Source organism: Lepisma saccharinum, chromosome 9 (assembly GCF_977018435.1).
Source record: "Lepisma saccharinum chromosome 9, izLepSacc3.1, whole genome shotgun sequence".
In the NCBI taxonomy this organism is placed as follows: Eukaryota; Metazoa; Arthropoda; class Insecta; order Zygentoma; family Lepismatidae; genus Lepisma; species Lepisma saccharinum.
The window spans coordinates 31,534,718-31,554,143 of NC_139237.1; the positions used below are offsets into that span (position 1 = coordinate 31,534,718).

At 39.7% G+C, this 19,426-nt stretch overlaps 1 protein-coding gene across 1 annotated transcript in view; it reads left to right on the forward strand.

Annotated features, from left to right (window-relative positions):
* Positions 1–17,498: 17,498 nt before the first annotated feature.
* Positions 17,499–19,426, forward strand: part of Alr (Evr1_Alr domain-containing protein Alr) — a 31,783-nt gene continuing 29,855 nt past the window's right edge. Inside the window, exon 1 of the mRNA XM_083128955.1 lies at positions 17,499–17,642. Coding sequence (XP_082985081.1) covers positions 17,517–17,642 — 126 coding nt within the window. The 5' untranslated portion in view covers positions 17,499–17,516. The remainder of the gene's footprint in view (positions 17,643–19,426) is intronic.

A 19,426-nucleotide genomic window follows, 5' to 3' on the forward strand; every position in this document is an offset into this window, starting at 1 on the left:
TAATAACAAGAACAAGCTTGGGCAACTGTCGCTCGAAGTTTAAAATATTGTGTTCCCAAAGTGAACAAAACAATTACAATCACCACATACATAACACAACAATCAAAAATTTACTCCAATCTCGGGAGTTTAATGCGGAAATGACGAGGCCTCTCCGACCCCAGCTTGCTAATTAGTGGATTTGTGTGTCCTCTTATTTTATTCCAAAAGGATAGTTTGGCTTGTCGTAGTGCTACATCAAGAAGCTCCAAATTCAGTTCTTCATGTATCTGGATTATGCGAGTAAGAGGAGGATGCCTTCCAATTGCTCTGGCAGCTCGATTTTGGACTCTTTGCAGTTTAATTAAATGAGTCTTCGCTGCATGCTGCCAGGCGGGACTGGCGTATAGTAATATCGGCCGCACCATCATTTTATATAAATGCAGGCGTGTCTCGAGTGTGAGTGCCATGGACCGGAACATTGGGTATATATATCCTATCCTCTGTTTTGCCTTCTTAGTCTGGGCATTGATGTGTGGTCCGAAGGTAAGGCGTTTATCAATCAACACCCCCAAGTATCTAACTTGTTCAGCGCTGGGTACATCTCGCTGAAATAGTTGCAAGCTGGCCCCTTCTTTGGCATTGGATAGACTAAAAACGACTGAAGTACTCTTTTCTGGATTTATCTTGATTTTCGACCGTTGAGCCCAACGGTCAAAGATCGGCAGGAAAGTTTGCATCTGTTTCTGACACTGAAGCACACGTTTGCCGGTAGTGAATAGTGCAGTGTCGTCTGCGTATGTGGCAATTATCCCTTTATCTGGGGTGGGTACATCTGCAGTATACAAAGAGTAAAGTATCGGCGAAATCACCGATCCTTGAGGTAACCCAGCACGGACCAGTCTTGGCGTCGATTTCTGTCCATTTATGGACGTAATGAAACACTGGTTAGACAGAAAGCTGGCTATGACCTTTCTATAGCTGAGTGGAAACCTCCTTCGTCGCAGTTTATACAGGAGTCCAGCATGCCAAACTCGATCGAACGCCTTTTGTACATCGAGAAATAATCCTAATGCTCGGCGCTTCAAATCAAGACGAATCGCTACATAGTCGACGACGCGTTCAAGTTGTTCGTTCGTCCCATGGGAACGGCGAAAACCAAATTGATGATCTGGGAGCAGATGGTTAGCTTCTATGATCTCATGAAGTCGTCGTTGCATAACTCGTTCAAAAAGCTTGCTAAGATGAGAAAGCAAACTGATGGGACGGTAATTGTTGGCATTTTGTGGATCCTTACCAGGTTTTGGTAGTACGATGAGTTTCGCCAATTTCCACTGAAGTGGAAAGTAACCAAGGTTCAAGATGTTTGTAAATAATTTCGCCAAAAAGATGTAGCCCTTACGGGACAGATGCTTCGGTGCAGCTGGCGGTATCCCGTCTAATCCGGCAGCAGAGTTATTTTTCAATTTTCGTGTTGCATTTGCCACCTCGCGAGGCGAGACAGGTGGAACATCCAACGACGAAGGCTGGCGTTGAAGACGTTGGAAAGCAGCATCGACGATCTGTTCTGTAACAGCGTCATGAAGATCATTGTTTGGTTGAAACTGATCATAAAAATGATCGGCTAGAAGCTCAGCCTGTCTCTGGGGATCCATAATTGGGCCTGCAGGGCTATTAATGGCCGTCATAGTAGGCTGTTGACGTTGATTTAAATTACGAGCAATCTTCCAAAATGTAGGATCAAGCTCTGTCAATTGGCCAAGTTTGCGATCCCATTGGTGGATTCGTTCACGGTGTAAGTATTGATGAAGATGACGCTGAAGGAGCATCCAGTCTCCCCGGTGGATGGGCGATCTGGAGCGATGCCATCGTCGGCGCGCCCAACGCACAAGTCGTGTTAATATATACAAAACTGGAGTAGCCTGAGTAGAGAGTGGATCACTTGTGAATGTCGTGGATTGGCGCCAGGAATCTGTGATGACGTTGGTGAACATAGTAACACCCCTGTCGATGTCTGCAGGTGATGACAACGGAGTAGTTAGGTCAACGGAATTGTGGACACGAGCGGTAAAGAGAGTCCAATCAGTAATAGCTTCTCGTAAGGTGCGGAACTGATGTTGATATAAACCGTATCCGATGGAAGCAGAAACAGGGAGATGATCGGAATCGAGGTCCCAAGTTACAAATGGCATAGTGCTGAGGCCGACATCTTTGGTCAGGATTACATCTAGCACATCGGGGCGACTTCCATTGCGTGGATAATGCGTCGGTTCGTGAGGAGCAGAGATGGAAAAAGCCAGCTGATCCATTATAGCAGCCAAAGCGTTCCCGGCTGTGTTGGAGGTGATAGAATGCCAGTCACCGTGTTTGGCGTTCAAATCGCCCCCCAGTACAATTCTATCACCAAGTGTTTCTAGTACAAGGAAATCGTTTGTGGTCAGAACTTCTTTTGGAGGCTTATATGCTGAAATAACAACTAGGTCTTCATTTGTTGCATGGAGCTTCACCGCCAAGGCTTCCAACGAAGCTAAAGGTGGAACTGGTATCTTGATAGCAGTTAGGCCACGTTTAACAAGTATTAACAGACCTCCATTGCGACGACCAATTCGATCTTCTCGAAATATTTTATAGTTGGGAACTGTCCATGTGATATGAGGTTTAAGATGAGACTCATTGATAAGAGCGACATCTATATTCCGTGAGTATAAATAATGTTGAAGCAATAAGGTCTGTTTTTCGATGCCATTTGCATTAAAGACAAGCAAATTTATCTGACGTAGAAGTCCATTGCGATTAAAAGAACCCATCGCTTTGCATTTCAATGAGTGTTTGCAGAACAATCGTGACATAATTCATGCTGGTTGTAGCGCGTGACATTCGCTGGAGTCCTCTATTAATGTGCTTCAATATCTTCTCGAAGTGCATTTTGTTAACCATATCCAGTAGAGATTTGAGTATGGAACCCACATCTTCTTCGTTTTCTTCATTAGCCTTAGGACGTTGACGTCGTCTGTTGTCTGCCACACCACTCACGGTATTTGCATAGCTGGTGGCATCCTGAGAGGAGGTTACGGCTGGAGTGGTCAAGGACTCTGTGTTCGCATTCGACGCGCGTGTAGACTGTGTCGGTTGTACTGTTTGCCGTTTCGCCATGGCGGTGAAGTATCGGCAACCACGGTAATTTGCCGGGTGATTTTCCTTACAATTACAGCAGACTGCGGGTATTTCTCTGTCCTTCTTTGGACAATCTGCGGTAAGGTGGTCACTTCCACATTTCACACAACGTGGTCGAGCTGCACAGGTACTTTGGGTGTGGCCCAGGCGCTGACATCGGTGGCATTGTAGGATGCTGGGTGGTCGATATGCCAGAATCTTGATCCGATAATAGGAAAGGTACTCTTCTGTATAGATGTCAGCAGACTTTTCGTTCCTGCGAAGTGTGACCAGATACAGAGGTATTTGCTTCCGGACGTGAGTTTTTCGGTCCCTCTGCGTCATGCGTTTTACATTTTGCACATCGTAGCCTTTCTTTGCCAACTCCGCAAACAAAGTATCATAGGGCACGTCGATAGGTAATTGCCTGATTACGACCTTCAGAGGACGATTTTGTCGAACCGGTGCACTTGCAAATTCAATCTTCTTGGTGGTGAGGTTACGTTCGAGAGATTCGAAGTCAGCAGTTGTTTGACAGTGAACTCGGATACTGCTAGCTGTATATCGAATTCGCAGTTCGGATTTCAGAATATTGTGCAGCGTAGCCACAAATATGTGCGGGGACGATACATTGTAAATAAATATCGGAGGTATCTTGCGATTGGACGAAGTTGTTTCACCAGCGAATTCAATTCCATCTTGATGTCCGTTGGTGGCAGATGTTCCTGCCGTAGAATCAGAGTCCTTGGTATAAGTCTGAAGAAGCTGATATGCGTTGGACACTGGCACTGAGGCAGCAAGCGGCACAGATTGACTAGGCTTCGCAGCTTCCTTGGATTCACTAACTGAAAACCATCGGATTTGGTATCTTGGTCTGCAGTGTAAATCGACTGTTGACGTTCTCTCTTGCGAGATTCTTCAATATCTAGCCTACTCACCGGTCTGGGGTTCAGGCCACCAAGAAAACCACCTCTTGGGTAGGGATGATGCCGAGGGATGGCGCCGATATTCTGGATTTCAGATCTTGAAAATGTGGAGTCATCTGGGCTGCTGGCGTGCCATCCTGGTTTGCAGTCTCTGTTGATAGGTTCTCTTCCATCTCGACCTCGTCTGACCAATCGCGTCTTCCTTCGGTACCCATGGCTGAGGAGATAAACAACACACCGGAAGGAATGCGGTCGTCTAATGAAATATTCTGCTTCACCGACATCTAGGCACAGGTTCCAGAACTAGGCGACGTCTTCCGTAATCCCCTGGCGTGGCTTGTTATCCACCACACCAGGGACTCCCTCCTTGGATGTGATGGGCTCTCGGCCCGTCTGCGCTGCTTTTATAACGTTTGGGGGGTGGCGCAAGGGCGGCGAAAATCCTAACTATGAGTACGCGTTGCCAACTCACTTTAAACAGAGATACAAACCGTACGTTCAAAATTCTCTCAATCCTACTCGGTAAAAATCCCCAAAAATAACTAAGAGCACATTGCATTGTACCGATTCTATACAGAAGAAAATAGACAATTCTTTATCAGTTACAAACCAACAACAATGGAAAGAACACATTCTTTGACCGAAAGAGAGATAACTTAAATCAATAGCGTCCTTCTTACAAAACTAACATGTGAGCCATCGACAGTGTGCCGACAGAATGTTTTTCAATATATATATATCACTTTACCAAACCATGCCACACTTTACCATACCACCATGTAACGGTGGGCACGTTACAAAGAAGATATGTAGAATTGGTAGGTAAACTGTGAAATTTTGTCTCCACAAAAAATTCCCATGTCGCAGGCGCGTCATGAATTCCCCTTGTGGGCACCGCTGGTGAGAACAACTATATTTCGTTATTTAAAGGTTTTTTTAACGATCGTCTTCTTCGAAATTCTATAAATAAAAAACCGACGGTCCGACCATGATGAAATTTTAATACGGCGCAGGCAGAAAGGTTTTAAACACATTTAATATTTATTTTCATATTTTAAAAATTGGTCAAAAAAACATTCCTATCAATTTTGTGAGACAACTTTTTCTTACTTTTGTCCAGTCTTACAAATGCAATATTCTTCTTCTTTTGAAGCTCTTTGCATCTGCTTTTAAAATCCATTATCACTGTTAATTCACATTGCGAAATCGATTTTGTACAGATTTCTATTTAACGGAGTAAAGATGTAAGTTATACATCGTACGTGCGAACACCGCACACAATTTGAACTGTTGAACCGTGGAAACTGCGGACTGTCACTGCGAGTCAGTGCGTGCAGTGTTGCCACGTTGCACATACATCGTTACTCCATTGAAATTAATTTTTTTTCACGATGGAACCACCCATTTTTTTTATATATAAAATTCCGAAGAGATTGATCGTTTGTAAAGAAAAACGGCACATCTTTGTTCTCATGACGAAAAAAGTAGAAGACATACCCGAAAAAAATTGGTAACCATAGATTAAAGAATTATTGAATAAGCTTAATTTTGATGTCTCGTTTGTATGTAGGTGTACTGGTTAATTTTTAATTGGAGTCCAAACTCGAGTATCCATAATTTTTCACGTAAAAGTCTAATTTTTAGTTTTCTGACTGAATCGTTCCTTCTTATTCATTCAGAATGTTGCCATCTTCTCCAAGAATATTTCAAAAATTTATGTAACATTAGAAAATACATAATTAACACTGATAAACTTAAAATCCAATCTTTACCGTTCTCCGTAATCTAGTTTTATTTTTCAAATTACGAAGGGTAAAAAAGCAATATACAAGTTACATAAAATTTTACCCTGCATTTGAAACTTACTCTAAATTTGTAAAGAATCATAAACCTTCACATACTTTCTTACTGAACAATAATTTACGGGTCAAAGTTCCACATGCAAGAAAATTTTTGGAAGTTTCAAAGGATGAGCAAAGAGTAATTTCAGACTTTGAAAACTAAATTCCTGTTTGTAATTTATAGATATTTTAAGTATAGAGAAATCTGGTTCAAATTTGGCTGCAAGTTATCATTGTCATAGGTTAGAGTTGTTGTTTTTTAAACTTTTTTCGTATCATGAACTTTGCACACTCTCACGTGCAGAAGACGAGCGAAAGTGTACAAACTAAAAAGTTTAACTAACTTAATGTACTCGAAATACTTGATTGATGCTAGGAACACCAAACTTAAATGTCTTAATCTACTAATCTAAGCTATAGAAAGATATTTACGATCACGCGGAAAGTAAAACTCATTGAGAATAAAAATATCTTAGTTCCGTAACGAACTGTTGCTCGTTGGGATCTTACCAGAATCCTGACCATTATGCTTGGGTGATGTAGCTTCGTCATTCATTCATCCTCACTGGTGAGCACTCGCCCTTTGGCAGATAACTTGATGGTAATAGGCGAGAGGTTACTTTTCACACTTGAAATGGCACAACACTAAGAATTTGGATTTTATGTCTTCCAGTTTAGATCAACATGGTTAGAGAAGGATATTACCTGTCTATTCGATGCTGAAGAAATCCTCGGAGAAGACTCCTAGAAATGCTCTATCCTGACTCGCTCAAGCTCCCCGATCTTTCTTCTTCCTCGTACCAATGCAAGAGACCCCAAGTCGCCCGTTACACTCTAACTTATTCTTTCTTCCACCACCTGGTTATTGCTCTCCGATACCCGTTGATCAGCAACTTCCTTTCAATCAACCAGGAAGATAGATTTGATACTGACTTAGCATTCTTTGAATGCTTCAGAGAGTAACGGCCGACGAAGGAGGTTATTGCTTTTGGCTTGCTACTTTTCTCTAATCAGGGGAACCTGTTACGATACCTCCCTCGGGAAAAAATTTCCCAAATTGAAATTTATATTTGAAATACCCATGTTGATCTAAACTTAGAAGTTGGAGTTTTTTTATTAAAACTTAGAGAAGGAAATAAAACACAAATAAAATAAACCATATTTTCCCTGCCAAAAACCCAAAAATTAACAAAATTAAAATTGCATGATTATCTCAAGTGCAGATGCGGTAACAGGCCATAAGTAATGTGATAAGTCTTAACTGTTTATGTACTTGGCCGTAAAAACAAGGTAAGCAAAACAAACACACGTGTTTTTCGAAGAGATAAAAAAAAATGTTTTGGTTAGCGTAAGCAATGTTGTCTGCGCGTAAGCAGTCTGTCGGTGTCATAATCACTGAAGGGCGGAGCCCAACATCTATGTTGTAATGGCCGCCGTGGCTATCACTTGATACACAAAGGTGGACATAATTCGAGGGCGTTGATAGGTACACAAAGATGGCCACTAGTCACGTGACTGTCTCCAAGAATTTCGATGTCGCACGTGTTTCGGGATGGCGCGCCGAAGGCAAGCGGCCTGTTTACACAATTACGTGTTGTGAAGAACTGTATTTCATAACATTGAAACAATGTGACGAGTGCAATCTACACTGGAGCTCACACAGTAGTTTTATAAAACACACGTGTTCGCAGAAAGTGTTGTGTCACTATAGTTCGTTGATCACAAGGTTCCTAGGATCGCTGAGACACTAACTGGAAGTACAGAAGTGAGTATGGTTTTAATTGTATCCAGAAAACACACACGTACTCTTGTGGATGACACTTCCGGTGAAACACAATCTATGTTAGAAAATTTTGCACACACTGATTTCCGTTGGAACATTTTCTTTCTAGAAGAAGAAAAGAAAACGGTCAATGAGACCGGTAAGCATTTTCAAAATATAAATGTTGTCGTGCTGCACGTTCACTTAAACTGGATCAAATGCAATGTTAATATACATTGTTGAGAAGTGAACAATTCCTGATGGTTTCTCACTTAGTACACTCCTATGCACTAATCATTGAAGGAAGGTTTCACATACTGGAAAATTACTTTTCAAAACTGTCTTGCATGAAAACGTGTATAATTGAATGTGATTTGTTAACTATATCACATCGATGCACTTCTAGAAGCGTTGGGACATGACCATTTAAGGAGGGGTCATGTATTGAAATTCTGGAGCAATGGGTATGAAGTTTGTGGAACTAAAGTTCATTGCAGATTAGTTTCCTCTTCTGTGGCTTTTGAATTACTTATCGACAGAGGCTTGTAAATATTTAATGCATTACACGTAAGGTAATCTGAGACGTGTTTGATGGCGTAATGTGACCTTAATTGGGACAGGTCAACGCACTTTCTGGAACACACTCTTCTGCTTTCTTCTTTCTTCTGTTTTCATTTTCTTATTCTTCTTTTCTTCTTATTCTTATTCTTCTTTTCTTCTTATTCTTCTTATTCTCCTTTTCTTCCTATACTGGAACAGTGATTGGGGAAGGGGACTGTAAAACTTAGTCCGTTGTGGGGATTTTGTTCTTGTGGAGAATTGTTGAGAATTTTGTTGCTGGAACTTGGTAACTCCGGCGATTTTCGTCGTGAACAAAAGGGAAGGAATTGCGGGAATCTTCCGTTGATGAAGTTGAGGAATGCGAACTGGAGTTAAAGTGCCTGCTCACATGGCTGTTGCATGCAGTTTTCCTGGGGAGATAAATCATCGGGATGCGTACGGATTCGGGTTCGAATCCCGTTCTCCTCTCTGGTGATGGGCCAAACTGCTGCATGTTGATTCCCAATACGCTGGAAAAATCCTTCTCCTGTTGAGAACTTTTGACTGGTGTAATGAATAGACAGACTTAGGTAAAGGATAAAATATAATTTCGTAGACGGGAAATGAGGAAAAGGGTGTTGATCTAGACTTATTAACACAAATAACAAAATTCCAATGCTGTGCCATACCTTGTGTGAACATTTATAAATTACTATGAAAATGCAAATAATAAAAAAAGGACTAATAAGTATTAGAATAATAAAATATATGGGTAAGCTTATAATAAATCAGTTTCGTCACACTTATGTGAGAATTCATAAAGAAACCAATGAAATATTTGTTAAATTTATCGATACTATTACTTCTATTTTCCCTTGTTGTATGAGAAATGTCTTGTTGTCAATAGAAAGATGAGTATACCTTAAAATTGAATTTATTTAGTGACATGCCTAAAGGTGCTAATTTGCGATCTTTAAAACATCGTAACAATTAGTCACGGTGCCTATTTATGACGGTTCACTGCTGGTCCAAATATCTGTGATAATACGTATCGATTACACCGTATGCATGGAAGTGATGCTGTTGTGTCCTGAATTTGACTTGATTGCTTATTTTAAAACCTTGAAATTTCTGCCACACCGAAAATTATTAAAATTGTAGAACATTGAGATGAAAAATTATTTTGATTGTTCTTAAAGTGCTCGCCCATGGACATAAAAGATATAAACTGACCATAATTTTACTTGAAAATAACTTTAAAGGAAAGGGGGTTTGCCGACTCTGCGTGCCCCTTAAAAAAATAGTTTCGAGTGATTTGTCAACTAGTGTTAAATAATTATAATGAACATTGTTACAAAATAATTCCTGAAATAGATTGTGATTAAATCGTTCTAAAATTCCTAATTATTATTGATTTCTAATAAAATTAAATTTATCTAAAACTCGCTCAAGTTATGAAAAATAACAGAGAAATAACCCTTGGTGTTATATATATAGATGCAGTGATTCTAATAGTGTTGCCGTTTATAAACATTCTTTCGTGCATGTATTAATGCTCCCTTTGCGTGGACTCAAGATCTTGTCATAAAGACAGTTCTCGGAATTTGAACATTAAAATTGGCAACACTTTTAAAATCTGGCACCACCGTGAAACATAGAGAATTTGCTGAATTGTGTTTTCGTCCCGTGTCTTGCTGTTGAGGAAATACATGTCTCCGAGACTGAAGTTATCCGCTTGTTGGTACGTAATCCGATGCGCGGGAAAAGCTGATATAGCAAATTCCGGGTCCCGCCGCTTCGAGATGAAGATACATAATTTTGCCTTTTGGCCAGTGCGGGCGGAAAGTTGGCGAGGAGGGAGAAAAAAAAATCTCGCGGGAAGGCAAGGGGGAAGAGAGGCAAAGGGGGAAATTCGCTTCGTCGTCGCCGTGCTGAAGTTTGATAGTCGGTTGCAGATTGCTTCTTTCGGCTATGCACGCAGAAATTTTAAACCTGTTTATACTCAATGTCTGTCTTTTAAATTGAAACGTTTTAAACTTTTGGTTCGAGCGACGTTGCGTGTCTCGAGGCGAGTGATAAATCTTCAACCCGAAACCATTGTTTTTTAAGAATTACCAGGCAGGTAGTATATGTAGGACAAAGATGTTTTTTTTAAAACGGGAGATTTTCTTTCAGTCTGAGAGGTCGTCATAAGTGTCGTGATTGATGAAACTAATTTTTATTGTTACTGGGGAAGGATTATTATTGCTATTCTCTCTGTTACAAGGATTACTTGGGATTTCATCGTGTGAAACGGGTGATTTCTGGCTTGGAATAGGTACTTGGACACTTGCTATCTTGCTTGCATGGGTGGGAGGGATGGGAAATGAAGTGGTTTGCGTGTATTGTACACAGGTGATGAGGTTGGATTCCCTTACTAAAACTTCTTTGTTGCACTATACAAGGGGTAACAAACTGGGTTCGCTACTATTTTCGCATATGAATTGATCTGAATTTGCTCTAATAATCGCCGTTATTTCCGGCGAGTTTTCTTTTTGTCCTGACTGTACAAAAGAAGGGGGGTACATGGACATAAAAATGGGCTGAATGTTCCGGAGATGTATCTACATTGTCGTACAAATGTTCTACTAAAGGAAAGTCATTATTTAGGTTAGTTAAATATAGGTCTTCGTTACTTTCTTTCTATGTTAAATCAGGTCTGGGGCTTTTGCACTGAAAATAGCATGTTATCATAAGTAAAATAAGGCAAAAGATGAAAACGGCTAAAAGTAATCCCGTCAAGATATTATGGGGGTATTTAAAAGACCTGTTACGGTTCTTAGTTTAATTAAACCATAAAAGAGAAAAAGTTACATGAATTCACAATTACTGATGCTTAGAAGGTAACCGGGAAAGAGCCTTTTTTTTCTTTTTACAGCAGTTCAGCATGTCTATATAATTTTCTTTTTGGCAATGGTTAAAAACTTGAACAAGAAATAAACTGATCCCATTCTCAAAACATTTAATCCAAAAACGACGGACAGAAAGGTAAGAAGTTGGGTGGGTATGCTCTGAAAGAGAGGGTTTTTTATGTTTTCAAAGTTCTTCTTACATATTAATTACAAGCAGAAAGAAGTGGGGTTATTGACTTGAAGGAGAAAATTGATTCTTTCAGTTTCATTTTATTAATGAGTGTTCAATGTGAAGTCTTGGATCAGATCAATATCGCAGACCATCTTGATTTGGCTACATATGATGTCTTAAGAGACTAGGTATCTCTTAGAAATGACTGAGCTTCGGGGATCATTCGAATCACTTGTTGAAATGATGAAAATACGTGCCAAATATTTGAAGTTAATTCTTTGATAACAGAATCAAAAAGATAAAGAAGCACACAGACGAACTCTGTCCAAAGACTTGCCAACCGTGAGAGCTGGTCCAACGTATCAATATTTTACCTGATGAGAGACACAATTTGCTCACAACGGACAATCATTTTAAAGGCATGAAAGGAGTTGTATACACACACATAGAAAGTAATACCACCTTAAAGTAGCGCCTCCAGGATTTTCGAAGGGGGGGGGTGGGCGTATACTTTTTTCCAGTATTGAGTCCTCATTTTACCATATTTTCTGCCTTTGACTTTCCTTTTTAGGAATACTGGGACAGGGAAGTCAACCTTCTTTGCGCACGCTACTACAACCTTCTTTTTTCAAGATCTATAGTCACTAAGCTTCGGAAAGAACCTGGAAACACTGCGAATATAGTTTCAAATCTGTATTTTAGTCACAAATTTTATCTCAAGTTTTTTCAAACATAAGATAAAGGACATGAATGATTTGAAAGAGCTTGCTCATCCCTTTCTGATACACATATAACATAGTTCATTGACTTCCAGTTATCCTGATGTGTACATGGCTTGTTTCATGTACAGTCACCAGTAATAAAAATGGGGAACCTGGATCCTGAAATACTGGCTTTCCTGCAATTCTTTGTTACTTGTCCAATTCTACCGCTGTCAGCAGACTTCAACAGCAACTTTTTAATAGAAAGTTCTGCTATCGCCGTAGAGTTATACAACACACGTAACGCACTGCAGGGAAGACAAGAGTATCGGGATAGAGGTGTTGAATTTTTATTGTCGGTGACTCTACCTTTATTGATTGATTGATTGATTTAGTTTATTTTACTTCGCGTTTTGTGCCTCTTGGCTAATTTGCGAAGATGGGGATGAGTGATGAAATGATGAAATTGATGAACGGACATTCACAAACAACCAAGCCCGACCGGGATTCGAACCCGGGACCCTTGGCGTCGCAGCGCGATGTGCTAACCACTCGGCCACAGGGTCGGGCGACTCTGCCTTTATTAGGGACAGGCCCGTAGCTAGAACTGACCTCCAGGAGGGGCTCACGGGTTATCAGGGGGGGCTTTCTAAACCAAGTCCATTTTTCAAAAGTTTAATATTATTAAATGAAGGTAAATTATGTGTGTCGGGGTCATTAAATTAATTTAAAATATAAAATTTAGAAATATCATACAAATACTACAGTTTCTTTTTCTATTATATATCTCCTAAAACATCTCTTGAAGTACTAATGACTGCTACTGACACCATACTATTTTTGATGATACAGATATTTAAGTTCAAATGCACAATATTAACTTCAATCATAGTGCCTACCGTACATTCCACTCCCGGCCAAAGTAATAAAACTTGGGATCTGTTGACATTTAACGCAGATGCGGAAGGAATGTGGATAATGACATCAAAGTCACTCATTTCTGTCAAACGAGAGGCTGCAACAGGGGCAGGGAAAGTACAGATAAAGAAGGCTCCCTATGATATAACTTTCTAAAGTCTAGAGAATCTTCTAAACACTTGCTGCTGCTTAGACTTCTGCTCATAAACAAGATGAACGAACGAAGTTGTGAACAAATTAATATATTCTGTCTACATTTTCACTCATCTCCTGAAACAAATTAAAAAGGTTAAAAAAAAAGGCTGGCGGCAGTGCCAGGGGGGCTGAGCCCCAACCCCCTGGTCCCTGCCTGGCTACGGGCCTAAGTAGAGACACAGAAATGGTGTTTTGAGGTGTTGTTCATCTACTTTAGGGTATCTTCGAGCCAGAATGCCAAAACCGTACGCTTTAGGGGAAAATAGATATCTAAAGAACAATAAGAGGAACTAAATAGGCTATTTTATGAACATAGGCGTGCTCAGACCCTCTGATTAAGGGTGCGGACAAAAGCCTTATGAAAATTCAGTCGGGAAAGGAAAACCTCATTTTATGTCACTGCTTTAGTTTCATTGCATTGATGGGTATATGTCTATACACACATACATGCATATATATATATATATATATATATATATATATATATAATGCAGAAACGTAGAGGCACCATAACGAATAAATAAATTCTCTCTGAAACTTGAAGCGCTACTTTTCCCAAATAATTGTGTTAGCAGCAAGAGTCTAAAGTACTTAGTAGTTATAACTTCTCTCTCTGATAATTTACAATGCATTACCGAAGATAAGAAAATTGCGAGCGAAGCGAGCAACAAAATTTTTAGTTCTAAATTTTTGCAAACTGAAAACAATATTGATTTAATATGTCACAGAAGTATTCATGGGGGGCCATGGCATTTTGCAATTTTTTCCATTTAGATCGTTCGGCTCCCATGGCCAACTCTCATGGCTCCCATCGCCAACTAGTTACGGCCCTGAACTTGACAAGACTGTAAGAAGAAGACAGTGCGAGCAAGAACATTTTACGAAATGTATTTATATTTGTACGAAATTTGATGTCCAAAGGCGCAATTGCTCCTTTGTGCCCCCTGCAGGTGCTCTTGGACGTCTGGAAGAAATAATGCAAAAAAAACAAAAAAACGTGGAAACTAATTCCATCTTCAGTATCCTTTTGTCTTACTACTCTTAGATTCTACTCGTTTTACTTTCTTTTACCTCAATGTTTGCCCCCTACAATTGATTTCCGTCCTAGGTTGGGAGGGGCAATGCACATTGCCCCCCTGTGGTTGCGCCACAGCACCACCATCCCCCGTAGTTGCTCTTAACTTTAATCGGCTTGAAAATACTATATTTTCTTTAAAAGTATAATATTGTTTAATATCGGCGATAAAATTCCTCTGCACTAAACTTCTAGGTGAAAGTATAATAATGTAGCTACAGACATGGACGTCTGGAAGGGGGAGGAAGGGTAGCCACACCTCTCCCTTATAAATCGAATATCAACCTATAAGAATATATTTCACACGTATAATTTGATTTCAGTCATAGTAATTTACATAAATGCCATAATTTCAAATTCAAGTGCTGTTTTTTGAGGGAACAACACTATTAGCTATCGGGGTAATATGCCCCCTTCTAAAATACCTTGCTAGTCCCTCCGTGGAAAAAAATCTGCGGACGTTCTGTTTAGGGGGCCAATTTCCCACTTGTGCCAGGCCCGTAGCCAGAATTCATCTCCAGGGGGGGCTCACGGGTTATTAGGGGGGACTTTGTACATCAAGTTCATTTTTGAAAAGTTTTGACTGTATTAAATGAAGGTTAATTATGTGTGGGGGAGGGGGTCATTAAGTTACATAATTTAGAAATATCCCACAAATACTACATTTTCTCTATATCTTTTAAAATATCGCTTGAAGTGTTAATTGGCTGATACTGAAATCACCTTTACTACACACTCCATACTACGTTTGATGATGCAGATATTTATATCACCCAAGAAAAGATGGACAATACGGTATCCAATCATAGTGCCTACCGTACATTCCACTCCCCGCAGAGGCGAAGATATAGTACAAGCAATGCAAGCACTGCTTGCATTATTCGAATATCATTTAATGTACTTAATGTTTTAGCCTTATTTCGTTTCCATCGCACTCGATTTAGCGAAAAATTACGGCCGCAAACTCCCTCAGCAGCTCTGTAGCAAGCACCAGCCTCAATGCTTGCGGCTGCTCTGCGGGAAAATAACGCACCCGAAGGAGTCACATGGCGAAGCATGAAATTCGAGTGGAACCCGTCCACAACGCTTATACCAAAAGCTCTGCTTGCTGAGCTTGCGTTATTCCCGAAAATAGCCGAGCTCAACCGAAAGCAGAAGGATATAGTATTGCCACCAAAAACTAGGAGTAAAGAATATTTGTCTTCATGAACACGTAAATAAGATCGCGAATATAAAAATATTTCTTAGTCATAAAATAACTAAAATAAGTTATTATCATTGTTCTAAATTCCATATATATATATATATATATCATTTTATATTACAATTTATTTTAGATTTCGCGAATTGTAAAACGCGTAAAAAAATGGATATTGGGAGTTCGGGCGAGATGGTAAAGGGCGGGGGTTTGTGTTTCCAGGAAGTGAGATGTCTGCACCCCAGAGTTTCCCCAGGGAGGGAGGGAAGATTCGACGAACCTTGGTCTGCAGCCTGTGTCCAGCTCGGTCCAGCTCAAATTACGTCAAAAGTGTTGACCGCACCAGTGTTTGCAACTGCCAAATTATTTACACAGTAATTCAAGTGAGCTGTTTCACAAATTTTACAACCACATTCAATAAATTGACTGCTTTTGAATAAAACTTGGGGTGAAAATAAAGCTATCTAAAAAGAACTCTCTACTGATATTTACACAGCACAATTAAATCGTATACATTGTACACATTATGAACACAAGAACATGTTTTAAGTTTTATTATTATGACACAAGTGGTGCTCCCAGGATTTTTTGTAGTAGTCTCCTCATTTTGTCATCTTTTCCTGCCTTTGACTTTCCTTTTCTTAGGAATACTGGGCCAAAGGGGGGGGACCCTCCCCCGGCCCCGCCTCTGTATGACACTTTATTACTTAAATATTATGTATATACTCTTTCTGCTGTAATGATTCTGATTCCACTGCTTAATTTCTATCTCCATACTGATATATCTTTCCTTCCCATGAGGGTTAAAATGAAGGAAATAGGTTGGTATCACTTTCGGTCGTTTCAGAGATTTCCAAAGTGATTTTGCGTGGATGCTTTCCAGTTGTGGAAAGAACATGGGAGTGTCTTCACGTTTTGAGAACCTTGAAGCCCTAAGATTTGTTGAATTGTTCGATAGCGGGAAATTTCCTATATATGCAAAGGAGTTTGGAATTCTTTGTGGTGAGTACATCGTCTATGCATGTGTTTCTTTTGTTTGAAATGGATTTTTTAAAGTTTGTGTTTAACTTTTTATTTTAATGTTTGACTCCGAATGCGATTTTTAGGGTGCCCACAAATCCTAAATTACAATCACGCAGTGTAAATTAAATAAATGAGTTATTTTACCTAAATCCGTTTGGTCACCGTTTGTCCACATTAAAAAATTATGAACAAATAAAAGTACTAATATATAAATAAGAAAATACGTACCCCTTTAGTCGTATGCGGAAAGTTCGCATATGTAAGACGTTTACTACCATACGAATAACGTTACCTGGAATTTCGAAAGTAAATGTGACGTTTGAGGATCATATGGTTTATTTTTAGAACCGTCACTTTATTATGATATTTTGACAAATCCAGCGACCGGGCCAATGAGGCTATAAACCTTTAATCCCCCTCTTGGCGTGCCATTGTACTACATGTTTTGTTGTACTGAAACATTGCTTGCCTCCTTCGTAAGACTACGCTTCGCTACTGACTCCCGGGTTGAAACAATAAAACTCTCCTTCGTTCCCAAAACTTGGGAGCTGTTGACCTTTGACACAGACGCGGAGGGAATTTGCATAATGACATCAAAGTCACAGATTTTTGTATAAATGGGAGGTCGCAACAGGGGCAACGAAGGTACAGATAAAGAAGCTCCTCTTTGAAGGAACTTTCTGAAGTCTGGAGAAGAGAATCTCCTAAATGCTTTACGCTACTTAGACTCCTCCTTATAAATAAGATGAACGAATGTAATAGATGCTGTTCATGCTCCCTGAATTTATCCTTCATTAAAGTTGTGAGACAAATAATATCTGCTGTCTTCTTTTTCACTCTTCACTGCAAACAAGTTACACAAAATAGTTTTACCTAATGTCAAGGGGGCTGACCTCAGTGGTAGGGGGAGCTGACGGTAGTTCCAGGGTGGGCTCAGCCCCCCCCTTGCCCCTGCCTGGCTACGGGCCTGCCTTGTGCATGCCTATGCTTGTTTCAAACATGCCAAGTTACTAATCCTAGGTTCGGAGTACTAAACATGTAGAATTGCTCATCACTAAATTGACTGTGCGATTATGAACTTAGCAATAGTCTGTGTACCATCTGTCTACTTTGTGCCTCTGTGATATCGCTGATATGCGAAAATGGCATCGCGTTTCAGCGATGAAGAAGTTTTTGGGGGTGGTCGAAGTAATAGACCTTGCCGAGCATGTCCAGAGTTTAAAACTTGGGCAAAATTCCAAAAGGAAGTGCTGAGTGGGAAAAAGAAAGTACGTTTCAGATGAATTCGGACTTCCATGTAAATATGCTTAATTCTTCGAATCCATTTATCATGTGTTCTTGTGTTGATCAGAATATAACAGTAATATTAATGATGCGATAAAATAATGAGAATTCGTTTGTAGTAGATGACGTCCGTAAGACTAATAAACATGTACAATTGTAGTTGTATATTCAGCTTACGTAACTCCGCAAAGCATTGCATCATCCCTAGGGTTCAAGTTCCTTTAGTATAATGGTCTTGTTTTCTTACGTTAGAAGTTAGGAGGACCTGGTTTTGTGCTCCAGTGTTGTGTTACAGTTATACTTAGCCGGTAACAGTTTCATGCATCGGAGACACAACCTAACCTAACAGGCCTAACCTAACCTAGAAGGCATACCTCGTCCCCATGAATGGTTCGTGGGGCTATCGTGAATTTTTGGGGCTACCCGTTGATGGTTTGTGGGGCTAACGTCAATGGTTTTTCGTTAGAAATTCATTATTTCACCTAAAGAAATGTTTCGTAATGCAGAATAGTACGTTAGCAATGTAAAAAATTGCGAAATAACTCATTGGGTACTATTATCATATGAGGGAAACACCTACGAATCATATATTTCGGACTTCTTTACATTGCTAACGTGTTATTTTCGAATGTGGAACATTTCGTAAAGTGAAATAATGCATATCAATATCTATTCCTTAGATTTACGAGTACTTATTGTTACTTGTTGTTTCGAATCTGTAACACATTATGGCCGTGATAGCGTACTGGTTTAGGGGGTTCTGAGATTGTTTTGTCGATTTATGCAATGTTGCAACCTCGTTCACTGGAAAATATCTACTTCCGTGCCCGGATTTTAAATAATGCTAATACGTCGCAAACCATTGACGTTAGCCCAAAAAACCATTTTCCGTAAGGTTAAGTTAGGTTAGGCAAGCATAGTTAAAAAAAAAAATACTCGACATGTCATGTTCTAGTGAAAACACAGCGTGGCTGAAACACTGGCTACGGGGTTGCATCATCTTAACACATGGAACATTGCACTCTCGTGCAGAAAGCAAATGGCGGGAGCAGAAACAGCATGTCGGACAGAGATTTTCGCAGAAAGCAACATGCATTCACATTAAAATGGGTCAAATCTAGATTCAGGAACTTCCACAACGCTAAAGAAAATGATTTCCGTAAGTACTTTCTCCTGTAAATTTGAAGGAATCCATTTTGCACATACGATAATGTTACCTAATTATTTTTTTTAAAAAAGTGTTTTTGTAACTGAAGAACATATGTTTCCGCAAATGGTTTTGTGGGGCTAACCTCATTGTTTTGTGAGGTATTAGCATAATTTCAAATCCAGGCACTAAAGTAGATTTTTTCCAGTGAACGAGGTTGCAACACTGCATAAATCGACAAAACTCTCGCACAACGTGCCCTGAACCAGTATGCTATCGCCTGCCATAATGTGTTACAGAATCGAAATAACATGTAACAGTAAGTACTCATAAATGTAAGAAATATACATTATCTTATTTAGAAATGCATTATTTCACCTTAGGAAATGTTCCGCATTCCAAAATAGTACGTTAGCAATGTAAAAAAGTGTGAAATATATGATTTATAGGTGTCACCCCCATACTATAATAGTACCGTAGTTTCTTCTGTAAAAATGAAGAAATCTGTTCGGGAAATATCAGATTAGTACCCTTCATTTTTACACAAGAAACTACTTACGGTAATAACTTCCTGTAGCATTGTCTAACATCTGGAAATTGATTTGTGTGATGTTGGAATGT